This window comes from Delphinapterus leucas, chromosome 17 (genome assembly GCF_059928025.1).
Source record: "Delphinapterus leucas isolate spDelLeu-1000000601 "Yukka" chromosome 17, BTC_Dleu_Yukka2, whole genome shotgun sequence".
NCBI classification, from domain to species: Eukaryota; Metazoa; Chordata; class Mammalia; order Artiodactyla; family Monodontidae; genus Delphinapterus; species Delphinapterus leucas.
Window position 1 is genome coordinate 31,087,343 of NC_143145.1, and position 15,382 is coordinate 31,102,724.

At 35.6% G+C, this 15,382-nt stretch overlaps 1 protein-coding gene across 2 annotated transcripts in view; it reads left to right on the top strand.

Annotated features, from left to right (window-relative positions):
• ANGPT1 (angiopoietin 1) overlaps positions 1-13,457 on the top strand; it is a 253,440-nt gene extending 239,983 nt beyond the window's left edge. For both annotated transcript variants that reach the window (XM_022584589.3, XM_022584588.3), the window contains exon 9: positions 11,089-13,457. In XM_022584589.3, coding sequence (XP_022440297.1) covers positions 11,089-11,249 — 161 coding nt within the window. In that variant the 3' untranslated portion in view covers positions 11,250-13,457. The remainder of the gene's footprint in view (positions 1-11,088) is intronic.
• The last annotated feature ends 1,925 nt before the right edge of the window (positions 13,458-15,382 follow it).

Consider the following 15,382-nt stretch of genomic DNA (forward strand, 5'->3'; position numbering starts at 1 on the left):
AGAGTAGCTATACCAGGGCTTTGCATTATAAGGTATTGACCTCTGCAAGACATTTGAGCTGGTATAGGAGATACCAGATACCATTAAATAATATTGTATCACTGAGTAAGAAAGTTAATCCTTTTGCACTTTTTAAATACTTTTCTAGGCTTCTGATTGTGTCAAAGAGGAATTCTCAGTTTAGTACTAGCTTATCTATAATACTTTTTTAGCACTTACTCAATAATTACCTTTCTTAGCAAAGAAAGAACAAACTCTTCAGCGTTAGCTGAAGGGCCTTGGTTAGGCAATGGCACCTACCTAGAATTAAATAAAATGATTTTGTTTTAATTTTGTTGAGTGTTACGTCTACTTTTATTATAGTAAGTGGTACTGATTTCCTCTTTAAAGGAACGATATAAACTTCATTTTAAAAAGGATTCACAAATATTTGATATTTAACTAATTAATTTAAAGAAAAATATTAAATATTAATAAAAGTTGTAAATGGGCATGGCAAAAACTGTGAATAAATTGATAAATGACTGATTGAAGTCTAAGAAACACTGAACTAAAACCTGATGGCAAATGATGTAGCTCAAAAATGTTACAGGCAAAAAAGGAGTTGGCACCAAATAAAATTGTAAAGGACGCTTTTTTTTCAGTGTTTGTCTTCTCACAGTTTTAGTGTTGTTTCCCTCTCTTAACGGAATAGTAATCATTCCCACCTTCAACTGTTCTAATTCTCTCTGTGTTACCCTACAACAAAACATGTTTTCATGCTAATAAGGAAAAAACTCTTTAAATCTAAAATTTTACTTCTCCAAATATGATATTACTATCATTATTATTGCATATTATTACCTGTTACTGAATATGTTATACTATCTTCCTTGAATTCCAAACCAACTCTGTGAGATAAGGAGAAAAACTCAAATCTCCATTTTGTACACAAGGAAAACAAAATTAAGTAGATGTTCACCATTTTATCCTTAACATCTAGCTCAGTAGATTGTGGCACATAGGATCGCAATAAAATATGTGGTGCATGAGTGAATGAATAACCGTCTTGGAACCCTTGAAGTCACTTTCAAATTTTGAAACCAATGAAATGAATCATAAGGTTGACATTTTTCTTATCAATTAACAGAGCGTGGAAGAATATAGAGGGAAAGTTTTGGAGAACTCTTTCCACCTTCATGCCCATTCCCGGTCCCTCCATTACTACCACCACCAAATCACATTCCATACTGATTCCCATCCACTCCACTTATAGTAACCTCTTTTCAACGTGAAACCAGCCCTAGTATTACCAAAGCCAGCCTGTTCTGATTCTGCCTCTGTCATATCCTTCTCCTTAAGCTTTAAACATGCCATTTTGGCATCACATTCAACCTCATCCAGTAGATAAAAAGTCTTCTATATGCAATTGTATGGCCCCCTCCCCCCCAAGCAGTTGTTAAAACTTAGCATATTTTTTTTACATGGTACCCACAGGTTAGGTTTTGAACTTTTTTCCTGAAAGAAAATATTTCTTTTCATTACCTCCATGATCCCATAAATGAAACTGTCAGCAACTTTATATAAAGACAGAAGGACTTTGATTGTCCAGTTTTCTGCCTATTTTAATATAGAAGTACACTTCATTTTATCCATGTCTGTTTTTACAGATAATTTTTCTTACCCAATAAATACAACACATGAAAGACCAACAGTAAAATCTTTCAAATGTTTACTTAGAATAGTGTTCCAATCTGCTCATATTCCTGTCATAATAATGACAATATAGAGCAAAGCAAAGAGGAAACTGCATCTCTTGGTTGTTGATGAGAAAACTTCATTGCTCAGGTTTGTGATTTTATTTCTGCTTCAAATGATTGAACTTTGTCATGTTCCTTCATCCATAATCATTCTTGGACCTGTTTCTTAGCCACCAATAAACACATATGTTGGGGAGAAAAAATTTCCACTTATTGCTTGGGCTGGAATAATCTAAGTAAATGTGTTTTTGTAATAAATGCCATTACCCTATCAAATATCCTTTTGAAAGAATCCAGGTCTTGCAAATCTATTCACTCTGCAAAACTAATACGTGGAATTTAGATAGCTAAGAACTGGAGAACATAAGGATGAATGTCAATGACAGTCCAGGTAACTTGAGTATTATCTGGAATTTATGTCCTACTTAGCTACTCCGCCCACCACCACTATTTATTCTCTGTCATAGTTCCCCTTAGAACCATTTTCTCTGTCTGATTATTTTTCCTCTTTTTTTTAAAATAGTCTCTTTTAAGCAGAGAGATTTCATACTCCTTGAAACTAATAATTCTTAGTTCTCTGTCATCATCAATTAAAGCTTTGTTTTATCTTGTTTATTTATATATTTTCCATTGTTTCTTCTAAAAGGAATTAAGGGTAAAGTAAGATTTATTGCCTGCTTAACTGCCCTAAATAGTTTTCTTCAAGTACATGGAGGGATTTTTGTTGGAGAATGTGGTATCATTGTTACCCTTATCTGTCAAAGACTGAAAAACAGGAGATAGGCATAATTGAAAGCAGAAGGGATTTCAGCTAGACATAGGTAGAACATTTTGGCCTTTCTTCCTTCTTTCCTAACATCCTAACTTCTTAACTTCCTTCTATCAACGTAACATATTTTTAATGAGTAACTTGTTAAGAGTCAACAACTATGAGAAAAATGAGCAAGACAGACTAGAGCTTGCATCTATTGAGGAAGGCCATCAGCAAAAAGCGAACAATAAATAACACAATTTCAAGTCATAACAAGTTCTAGGGACAAAATATAACAGGTGACAGAGTTATCGAAGGAAGGGGAAAGCAACTTTAGATGGAGTGTCCAGGGATCAGAGGCTGGAGTGAGTTGCCAGGAAGGATTGTGCATGTTTAGTTATGAACACCTTAAGAAGAGAATAGAAAGGTATTTATCTGAAAGAGTTTACATATGCCCATCCCTATAGTTGTGGGTCTAGATAAGATTGTCTCTCACATTTTCTTCTGGTTCTATGATTTTATTATTCCATGTACTCATTGGGGCTACAGTAGAGAAAAACAGGTAACATTATTTTTCAGTGCATGGGTTGTAGTTCATAGTAAATTGTTAGTGGAAAGGAGGTATTATCGGACTTAAAAAGCATATTTGCATCAATAGAAATAGACACCACAATGTTTTATACCTCCTTCCCCAGAAGGATATGTACTTATTTCTACCTTACCAGAAATTCTTCCATCCAATTTAAATATTGAATAATTTTTGTTTCATTACACATTTCTTGTGGGACCAAACCATATATTTCAAGATCGAAATTGCCACACACATTTTCTATGGAACTGACATCTTAATTAATGATTAGTGATGATTTGTCAGCATACATTTATAAGCCAGAAATATCTGTGTTCTGTGATTCATTGACCTCAAGAAAATTTGTAAGTTTTCTCCTTAAGTTTCCCCCTTTATATAGGATATTACGACAAATCTATATATTTCAGCAGTGGGAGGGGTAAATTTAAGAGGTGATTATAGGAAATATTTTCTTAGTCCCACAGGAGAGCCCTTCTTGTGCCCTCCTGAGCCCAAAGAAAGGAATCAGTTTCATTAAAAACCTAATGTTTTCTCTATTATTTAACATTTAGAAAATGAAAATGTAATATCATTCAATTCATGCTTTTGTTTGTATGGATTTGTTGTATATAAACATAAATATGCAGAAAAATCTATGACTCTCAAATTATGAAAATTAAAACCTTTTCTCATTAGATTGTCACAATCAAAACAAACTTCACATTCAAAGAAAACATGGTCTTTCGTACCAATTCAAAATAAATTTTTCTAAAAGTCTGTTAGTAACTACAATTACTAAAGGTTGCCAACCAAAAATTTACAACAACAACAACAACAAAAAACCCCTAACAAAACATGGTATTGTTTTACATTCTTTTCCTTACCTTTTCTTTCAACACAATTTTCTTATTTGGTATATAATATAAAAGCTATGTAAAAATGTGACCTAACCTTCTGCAGAAAGAATCTGTTGTGGTAAAAACGCGTCTCTTTTCCCACGCATAAACTATGTCAGCCAACAGACAAGACTTTGCTAAAGCTAACAAAGGACATTCTCAGTTCAATTCTAAAAGACGGGATAAAGCCATACACATAAGTTCTTAGTACACCCTGGAACTTACCAGATGCTAGCAGTAGAGAGTTGATAAATACTTGCCTTGCCTGCTATATAACCTTGAAGAAGACAAAGAAAATGAAAGAAATTAACAGCCTCTCTAACTGGTTGAAGTGACAAGATCTTGGGGAAAATACAATCATCTTAGAGTTTTTGATAACCCAGGAAGGATCTGCTAACCATTGTCAGATAACTGGCATTCCCTGGGTTTTAAGGCAAACATGTTGAGAGAAAAGATCCATATGGATAATTTAAGGTTGACCACAGAAATCTACATTGCATTACTTTATTTCAAAGCAATTTCTTATTTAGTACATAATCTCTAAGCCTATTCCACAAAAATGTACAGTTCTTGAAGACAGGGACATCATGCTCTGCACCACTGTATCCTCAGTGCCTAGCACACTGCCTGGCACATAGGATGTGCTTGATAAATATTGATTAAATGAATGAATTTGCTATCAGAGACTCTGAAAGGACATTGTAAAATCACAAATGATCCTGGTGAGAAGACATAGAAATAAATCAATGTGAGTATGAATGTGACTTTTTTGTGAACTTAGATTTAAAATGCCTAAGTATGTATATATGAATTTGCATGCACAAACATGGAACAAAGGGATGAATATTGAAGACTGGGACTGAATTTTAAGAATAACCAAACCCCAGAAGACTAAACTCCAAATTGGAAAACTTTGAGTGTTAGGTTTGTAACTTTCAAATAAATTTGAACAGCCTAAGTGCAAAATTTAGGACTATACTCCTTTTTTGTGGGAGGAAGTTTTCACTTATTGGAAAAAGAACAAATAATATTGGACAATATCTTTTAAAAGATCAGTTAGGAAAACGGTGAATCAGAACTGATGGGCCTATAGCGCCAGGCTGCCACCAAAGGTTAATAATTGACAGTGGATGAGAAATAACCAATTTTGTTTATATTTTACTCTAATAATAAATAATACAGTGAATATCTATTGCACTCTTAGTGTGTAACAGTCATTTCTTCATTACCATTGACTTATATTTAATAACTTACATGACACTTCCATAAATCCTTTGAAATAGAGATCTTTGGCAAGAATTGAGATACGGAAGAGTTAGATAAGTTGGCTAGGGTCACAGAATTAATGTCAGAAGTAAGATTTGAACTCGACCTCCAGATAAGCCATTACCTTATCCACTCCTGCTGCCACTCTTAAAAGGAATGGCATTCAAAGACAAGAATTTAGCTCTGTTTTACTGTTTGCAGCACATTTTCACAAGGATTTCCTCATTTAAACGTGTTTGAAAGTAAAATGAAGTTCAAGGGAGGAAAGAGGCAGTAAGAGAATACCTAAAGCATTTAAATGAATTCAATATTATCAGCCAGGATAAACAACTTTTAATCTATGGAACAAAAAGAAGAGAAAGGAAAAAAAGCCAAGTGCTAGACTCAAAGGGGATGTAGAATGAAATGACAGAAGGAATGCAGACCTCTGGAAAGGTCCTTTGCCTCCCGCACACAAGAACACGCAGCTGGTCCTTGAGGCTAGTTATTGGTAGGGCTGAATTTGTACACGTGAACTCAGCGAGTGATTTTCATGATGATCCCCTTGATAACTATGGCATCAATCAGTTTTTTTCAGCCTCATCCTTAGTCACTAGCTAGTCATCCTTTATCGCTATCAAAGAGGAAAATTCTTATTCTCTGTGCAGGTTCTTTTGCTTATTGCTGATTAGAATGCGTGCACTGAAAATGAGTGAAAGAATTCCATAACCACAGATATATCTTTTTATTTTGCTGTACTTTTTACCTTAGAAAAGAAGTGTTGAGAGACATTTTGTTTAGGATCAGAAGAATTTGAGTTAGGTTTCCTGACTTTCAAATAAATTTGAACTTCCTGAGTACAGAGTTTAGAATCAAGTTCCTGTTTTCTGGGCAAAGTTTCATTTATTGGTGATAAAATGTGAATTTTCTGCTTCAAAGATAAAAGACTAAAATGATTTTTAAAGGCCTGGGAAGCCCGAGATAGTTATTACAAAACTAAATTTTAATGAGTTAAGTGTAAATGGATTAGAAACATGCATCTCAGATTTCTTATTAAAATATACATGAGGTTACAGGTTATAAAGAAAAATGCTTGGCAAAGTAAATCTCAGCAATTGCCAATCTTAAAACATTTAAGACATTTTATCAGTTATCCCAGCAGCAGATGGAAGCTGCTGCTTTCTTCCATCTTTGCTTGCATCACTGAGTTCTTTTAAGCTTAAAGTGCCTCTTCTAGATTAACTTCTTTAAGATATTGCTCATCTGTTATTCCCAGGCACTTATAGAACAAAGTACAAAGTTAATATTTCCCCAGGTTTGTAGAAGATATATAATTCAGCTATTTGGTATCTTATCAGGGAGGAACTGTAACCCAGGCATACACTCCTCTATATGTTCACAAGGACACCTTCAATCTGTGCAAACTTGCATATGTTCTGAGTACCCATGAGTACATACGATCATTTATGAATGCCTAAGGGTACCTATGAGTAACCAGGAGTCTGCTGTACTTTTTGCCTGCTTTCTATAAATATGCTTTAAAACCACATCTTTTCAGGATTTATGTTTAAAAGACCTGGTCATGCTTAATTTTTTCAAAGAGAGGTAGAAAGTGGACAAACTGAAATATTTGATACAAAGATGTCCCTTGTTGTTCCTTGTCAGAGAAAACAGAGAATACTTACTTGCACAGAAATAACTGTTTTTGCGACCTTCAAGTTCAGAGTATTTAATAAAGGACAGTACAACTGAAATTGTCATGAGAAATAATTGCCCTTTCATTTCATTTTCTGCCATCTTAATTCATCATTTTTATTATTGCCTGTTGCTCTCTGATAATCCAGAGTGTGCATGGCCCACTGGTCTTAAGATAAAGAGATAAACGCCTTGACCTCTTTGATTTCCACATGAAATAAAAACAAATCATTGAAAACAAAACCCATAGTAGGTACTTAAATGCCATGTCTTTACAATGCAAGCATTGAACAACTGTACCCATTTGGGTGCAAATTATTTTTGTATTCCTCTAATTAACCCTACCAAGCAAATAAGGAAATATGTGGCGCTAATGACCTGGTCTTCATTATTAAATCATTATGATGCCCCGATAAGATCTAATCCTTTTTATTTCTGCTCTAATGTTTCTGCCTGCTTCCTAGATAACTTACAAAAGAGCACTTAGATAGGATTTTATAGGCTTTAATAGTGCACCATCTTACATGATCCTTGCAGCTGTGCTGTGAAAATGGTTGATTAGACATTTATAATCCACATCTTAGGAATGAGGACGTAAGTGACTGTGTGACATTGGAAAAGTTCCTTAAACTACCTGAGCATCAGTGTCTTCACTTTAGTACTTGCCACACCATGTAGGGCTGTTTGGGTAATAAAATGAGAAAATTCATATAAATATTTTAGCAGAGTCCCTGACACATATTAACTGTTCAGTAAATACCAAATATTATATACACTATTGCCTGAGGTCCCTTAGTTGTTAATTGGTGAAGTGGGCATCAAAGTCGAGATCTTCTAATTTCTGGTCTGGTACTCTAGGCTCCCCGTTGCCCACAGGAATATTTCTAGAAATACAATAAAAACCTCCATGTCCTTGACCCTCTTTATTTTGCCAGCCCTGAATTCTCCAATCCCTTATGCACTGGCATTCCAGCCAAGCCAAGCTGCTGGCAGGCACTCTCTCCAGCTCTCCCAGAGAGCACAACGTCTTTAGAAATCTCTTTCTGCCCGGGGAACTCACACCCATCCTTCAGCATCCAGCTCAAGTGATGAGCACACCTTATGGACCACAAACAGGGCATCCGCCTCTGTTTCTAAGACTTTCCTCATCTCTGTCAAACAGCCATTACCTCACTTTTTAACAGTTTGTTGTTTCTCTCCTATACAAAATTGTGTACTCCTTGAAGTCAGGAATTTTGTTTTACTCAACTCTGACCCCTATGTCTGCCCATTGGTTAATATTTGTTGAATTGATTCTAGCTTCAATTTTCTCCCCTTCATCATGCTGCCGCATATACTCAGGGTAGCTTTGGCAGACCACACTTACAGAGTGAGGGCTCTAAATAATATTCGATTAAACATTTAACCTGTCAGATCTGGTTCCCCTGGTTAAATATTGGTTCCCATTCCTAGAGAATGTTCCGCTTGTTCACCTGATGATAGACAAGTAGCCTGGATAAACTATAAGTTTTTCCATATTGTTCAACTTTCCACCAAGATTGCCATTTCTCCACCTTCATTCCCTGCAAGTCTCCCCCTTGTTCACTATATACCAACTACACTGATGTTCTTTTAGTCCCTAAACACTAAGCTCCCTTTCTTCCTCATGGCATTGACATGTGCCATGTTCTGCTTAGAAGAGTCTTTCCCCATCTTCACATGACTCTTTCCTCATCCTTCAGGTCTCATTAAATATCAACTTCTTCCATGAACATGAAAAGTCAAGTAAGTCTCCTGTTATGCTCCGTCATAGTTCCTGATTCTAAGTGCCCCCTCCTCCTTCCCCACCTATCGTCCTTCTCCTCCTGCCCCTCCACTTCCCCCTCTGCTTCCTCCTCCCCCTCTCCTCTTCTTCCTTTTTTGGGAGTAAGCTCCACGAGGGTAAGGACCACATTTGTCTTGTTGAGTGTTGTATGACAACAATTCATGATAATTACAAACTGAATGAATAAATAAAGAAAAAATGAATACAGTATATTCAGGTGTCTATATATATATTCAGGTGTCTATCAAATATAGCTTTTTTAGTAAACTAGACTAATTCAGACCATAGCGGCTTTATAAGGAGAAACAGTCAATCTGTCAATAAGCCTGTAGTCCCTTCCAGTCATCTGTCAAGTAAACTCCGTTAGATGCAGCACTAAGTATAGGGAATATAGACCATGCCTTTTCATTGCTCTTAGGATACTGAACAAAAGACTATGTGATTTGGTCTTCAGACCATCTCAGCTTCAGGCTACTGTTTCTCTTGTTAACTTTGACCCAGCCATTCTGGTCTTCTTTCAACATCTCCAAAATGCCATTGTTCTTACCATAGACATTACCCCACTTTACTCATTAGAAAATGTACATAAGATAAATTTATCCTATTCCCTCATGTGCCCCTGTTGTTTCTTGTCTCTTTCCTAAGCTCATCGAAAGTTTCCCAATGAATGTATCCTTCAGCCTGTGCCCTTCATTGCCAGGTTTCTGTTCCAACAGACCTCTGCCTTCCCACACTCTTCCAGAACTCTTATGGCTTTCTATAAACCAAACAAAACCACACGCTTTTACCCTGAGTATCCTAATGTAACTTGGAAGATCATTCTATGATTTGTAATAGTTCTCGACAGCAGAGTAACTGTGTTTGCTTTAGAGACCACGGTGGATATTTGAAAGACTATGAAAGGCTCATTAACTTGATGGAAGAGTGCCTCAAGAAGGTCATAGAAAAGGAGGAGAAAGTTAAAATACCGAAGCAATTAAGTTGAGTTTCATTTTGTCCTTTGAGGGTCTTATGGGTAAATAAATTCCCTAATATTAGAAAGCCTTTTGTGATATAAATAGCATATTTTTACTAGTTATACTTACCAAAAAATTTTAAAGGAATTAATCTTAAGAAGAAAAAGGTGAAATTTTACAGTTTTCTCCTTCCTTGCCAAATAAGAACTTGCTTGTCCCTCATGTTTTGACTGCATTAATTACTATGTTATTTGCATACAGTAGGTAAAACATTAAATATAGTGCCTTTCCAAATTCATTGACATACCTTACTTTTTCCTAGGATGAATTAGCGATTAATACAGCTTGTTAGGCCTCTAGTATGACTTTATAAACAAACCCAGCTGTATTCATCCTCCAAAATTGAAAAATGAGAACTAGCTTTTCTCCATTTAACTTCCTCTAAAGTTTCTGCAAGATGATGCTCGTGTTACAGTTAAACATCAGCTGTACAGCTTTCTCTTTCTTTAGCTATTAGTCCCTTAGGTATAACTCTGTAATCAAAGGGAGGTCAACTGTATCCAAATACAAATATGCCAGAATGTCTCTGGCATAAATCTCTCCCTAAAGATTTCAGCAGTGTTACTTCAGAAGAGGGAGAAAAAGTACTATGTTTTATCTAAAAATCTAAGAACTTAATTCATTTAAAAAATAAAGTACTGAGTTATCCTTGCAGAGAGCTATGTGAGCATAGGATCTCTACGTTACTCATCATTTTTCTTTTTACTACGTTAGAAAGAACTTGAACAATCACAGAAAAAAAATACTGCTATATAGGAACTATATGGCTACTATTGATGAACACTTCCCATAGTGCTATAAGCTACAGAGAGGGCACAGCAATTCAAATTCATAGTCATTTTCTGGTATCCAGTTTATTTCAGAAGCAGCTGAGGGCCAGTTCTTGGCAAAATTATGAAGTTGATGGAGAACATTTCTTTGTATTTAGATACCAGTTGTCTAAGCTTCTGAACTTGATTGCTAATAATTAATTGTCCTGTTCCCAATAACAGGCTTCAGGTAGAATGCCTCTTAAGGGTTTCATTCTACTTGCCCTTTGTATGAATCCAGGCCTGACTATAGAGTATCTTGAAGCCCAGATGCTTCCCATCAATACATTGGGAATTGAGTCCCAATGGAGTGACACTGAAAGCTGATTTTCATGAAAGCATTCCTCTTTCTCATTGTTCGTACACTGTCTAAATTGGATGCCATTTAAAACAATTTCACTACCACGAAGATATTTATTGAATACCTCCTTATGATTATTTGCAAATAATCATAAGTATGAATAAGTATCCCCTCAGTTAATGGCATTAATTTCCAAATGTTCAGTTTACTTATGTAATTGTTTCTTCTCCTTCTTCTCTCTTCCGTTATTAACTAATTTTTCAGGCTGGTGGTTTGATGCTTGTGGCCCATCCAATCTAAATGGAATGTTTTATACAGCGGGGCAGAACCACGGAAAACTGAATGGAATAAAGTGGCATTACTTCAAAGGGCCCAGTTACTCCTTACGTTCCACAACTATGATGATTCGACCTTTGGACTTTTGAAGGCACAATGTCAAAAGCAATTTAAAAGGCCACCAAGAAATCTGGAGAAGCCACCAGATGAGAAACTGCTTGGAAACTTCTGAAGCAAACAATATTGTCTCCCTTCCAGCAGCAAGTAGCAGTTATGTGAAGTCACCAAGGTTCTTGACTGTGAATTTGGAACCTTTTGATTTCACAGAAGCCTCTCCTTGGGGTGACTGTGTTCATATGGCTTGACTACAGAGAATGCCACTCACTGTCATGCTTTAAAAAGGGAAGAAACTGTTCAGCTCGCTGTGCTTCAAACTACTACTGGATCTTATTACAGAACTATAATAACCAGATGATAAATATGGTTTATTTCACGTAAAACCGAAGAAAAAGAAGAAGATGAACAACAACAACAGAAAGAGCATACGTGAAGAATAAAAACAGGCCTGCCATAATCCTGTGGGAAAGATGTGTTGCACCAGTGAAATGATGTTATTTCTCTGCAAACCTACTAACAATAAGTTTGTACTGTTGCACAATTTTAATAAAAGTTTAGGAAGAACAGCATTGTCCTCTGAGTTGGTTAAATGGATTTCAGAAGCCTAATTCCTAAATCATACTTACTAGTTGATTTCAGTTAACCCGTCTTCAAATTTAAATTCCATTTTGGTAAACTATAAAGAATTATAGTGCCTGAAGAATAGCAGTGTGAGGTAGAAAAACACTCCATTTCTCTTTGATTTTTTTGGTACAGTTTTCAGAAAAAATGGACATAATCAAGTATGGACATATAAGGTGAAAAATGATCTCCCCCATGCTACAGTTTTCATTTACTTTAAAAACTGACTGCTATATAAATATATTTATAGCCTGAGTAAAGTTTAAAGAATGTGAAATATATCATCAAGCCCTTAAAATAATATACATGCATTTAATATTTCCTTTGATATTATACATGAAAGCAGTATTTTAGAGTGTATTAAGTTGAAATAAAACCAAGTAAACTGGAACAGTTCATTTTACAGTATCTTCTTGCATGTGTACACTTGTGTAACTTTATTATTTTTAAAATCATTACCTTCAATTCTTCACCCTATTTCATGCTAATTTAATTTTTGCTAATTAACTGAAACTTGCTTTCCAGATTCACCCTGTTCCAGTTTCTATAAAAGACATACTCTGAAGTCTATGAAAAATGAAAGAAGAATTATAAATTTCATTGTACATAGCCTGTTTATATCCATAGTAAACCTAATAGCTGTTTAATCTGGAATATGCAACATTGTCCACAGTTGATGCAAATAAACACACTTCCAAAAAAATCTACTATACCACTTTATGAAATATGTTATTTCTTCATATTTTTCTCCCTTGGACCCTGTCTTCTTAGGCAATTTCTGATGTTAATACATTATCATTAGGGAAGAAAATTGGCAAACTTTGTATTATACATTAAGGAAAACACATGCACAAAAAAGAAAATTAATCATAGTCACTTGACTAAGAAAATTCTAATTACTAGCTGCTATAAATCTCTTAATGAAAATATTCCTATGGGATAATCTATTTTAAGTGAATTTGGGGCACAGATTTTTGTGGGAATTTGAAGTTACTACAATATTTTATCAGGAACTGCTTTCTGCCTCTAAGTGTCCAAGGTTACAAGAGGGAACAGTTTTTGTCAAAACATGAGGTGTACTATGAGGTAAGAAAATTGAAACCCATATTGGGCCTCCTTTCTTAAAAAAAATTTTTATCAGGGCAACAATACCAATTTTAGACCTGGTGACTTGATCTGTTGTGCCTTTGTGGCTTTCCTCCATTTGAGAAAATAAAGCTACTCACATTTTTAAGAAATTATTTTTTAAAGTTTACCATCAAGTGTTTATACCTTTTGTGTGTGTGTACAAACCTGTTTTGCCTTACAAGTGATATTCGCAGGTATACCACAGTTTTTCTGTTCTTGGAGACTCCTTCGTAGCAGCGTTTAGCCTCTCCCTCCAAAAACCTTCTTGTTTGTTCTCATTTAAGTGAATGAAAGTGAGTGTTTTGTTTTGTGTGTTCCTACAGATTTTTTTTTTACCGGTCTTTTGATAAGTAATGCTATTTCCCAACTCATAATGCAAAAATAAAAGGAAATTATGAAAAAAGAAAGAAAGCATGATATTTACTGTTTTGTTACCTGGGTTTGAAAAATGAAATATTTCCAATTATTTATAATAAAGCAGTATAAAATGTTTTATGACTCCATATGTGCACTGTGTAATGCCTACATGTTTGTGGCCATTTAACATGTATATCCTTTGCATTTAATTATTCAGGATAAGATAATTAGGTAATAAGATTTTGTCTTTAAATTTTTATGTTAATTCATGTAGTTTCTATGCCAATTTCTTCACATCAGTCACAGCTTTATTTGATTTAAATAAAATTGAAAGTAACATATTTGTGCAACTCCATCTCATTTTAAATATTTTACAAGTTTTAAAATTAGAGATATATGGAAGTATAGTCTCCATAAGGAAAAAAAAAAAACCTACTAAATGAACTAAAGCCTCAATCTTTGAAAAATTTTCAGTCTTGGATGTGATAAGAAAGCTTAACTCCTTTAGAATGTTAGATCAAAGCAATGGTTCTGAATCCCACATCTCTACTGTATGATTGTTATGTCCTGTCAATTACTATTTTTAAAAATTTCTTATTTTTTTTTATTGAATGAAAGATTCTTTAAATGCTATAGTGCTCTACAATTTGCAAAAGCTTCATACACATGATTTAATACAATCCCATAATAGCCCTGTTTTTTCCCCACCCTTATATTGCCTCTGCCCCTTTTCCTCTCCCCACTGGTAACCACCAGTTTGTTGTCTACATCTGTGAGTCTGCTTCTTTTTGTTTTATTCACTAGTTTGTTGTATTTTTTAGATTCTACATGTAATTGATATCATACAGTATTTATGTTTCTCTGACTTATTTCACCTAGCATAATGCCCTACAAGTCCATCCATGTTGCTGCAAATGGCAAAATTTCCTTCTTTTTTATAGATGAATAGTATTCCATCATATATATATATATATATATATATATATATATATATATATACCTATCTTCTTTATCCATTCATCTGCTGATGGACACTTAGGTTGCTTCCATACTTATCAGTTGTAAATAATGCTGCTGTGAACATTGGGGTGCATGTATCTTTTCAAATGAGTGTTTTTGGTTTTTTTGGATATATACCCAGGAGTGGAATTGCTGGGCCAGATGGTAGTTCCATTTTTAGTTTTTTTGAGAAGCCTCCATATTGTTTTCCACAGTAGCTGTACCAATTTACATTCCCACCAACAGTGTACGAAGGTTCCCTCCTTTCTCCACATCCTGGCCAACATTTGTTATGTGTGTTCTTTTTTTTTTTCCGGTACGTGGGCCTCTCACTGTTGTGGCCTCTCCCGTTGCGGAGCACAGGCTCCGGACGCGCAGGCTCAGCAGCCATGGCTCACAGGCCCAGCCGCTCCGCGGCATGTGGGACCTTCCCAGACCGGGTCACGAACCCGTGGCCCCTGCATCGGCAGGCGGACTCTCAACCACTGTGCCACCAGGGAAGCCCTGTGTGTTCTTTTTGACGATAGCCATTATGACAGGTGTGAGGTGATGTCTCATTGTGGTTTTGATTTGCGTTTCCCTGATGATTAGCAATGTTGAACATCTTTTCATGTGTATGTTGGCCATCTGCATTTCCTCTTTTGAAAAAAGTCTATTCAGTTCTTATGCCCATTTATTAATTGGGTTGTTTTTTTGTTTTTGTTTTTTAATATTTATTTATTTATTTATTTATTTTTGGCTGTGTTGGGTCTTCGTTTCTGTGCGAGGGCTTTCTCTAGTTGCAGCAAGCGGGGGCCACTCTTCATCGCGGTGCGCGGGCCTCTCACTATCGCGGCCTCTCTTGTTGCGGAGCACAGGCTCCAGACGCGCAGGCTCAGTAGTTGTGGCTCACGGGCCTAGTTGCTACGCGGCATGTGGGATCTTCCCAGACCAGGGCTCGAACCCGTGTCCCCTGCATTGGCAGGCAGATTCTCAACCACTGCGCCACCAGGGAAGCCCTGTTTTTTTTTGTTTTTTGATGTGGAGTTGTATGAGCCATTTATATATGTTGGATATTAAC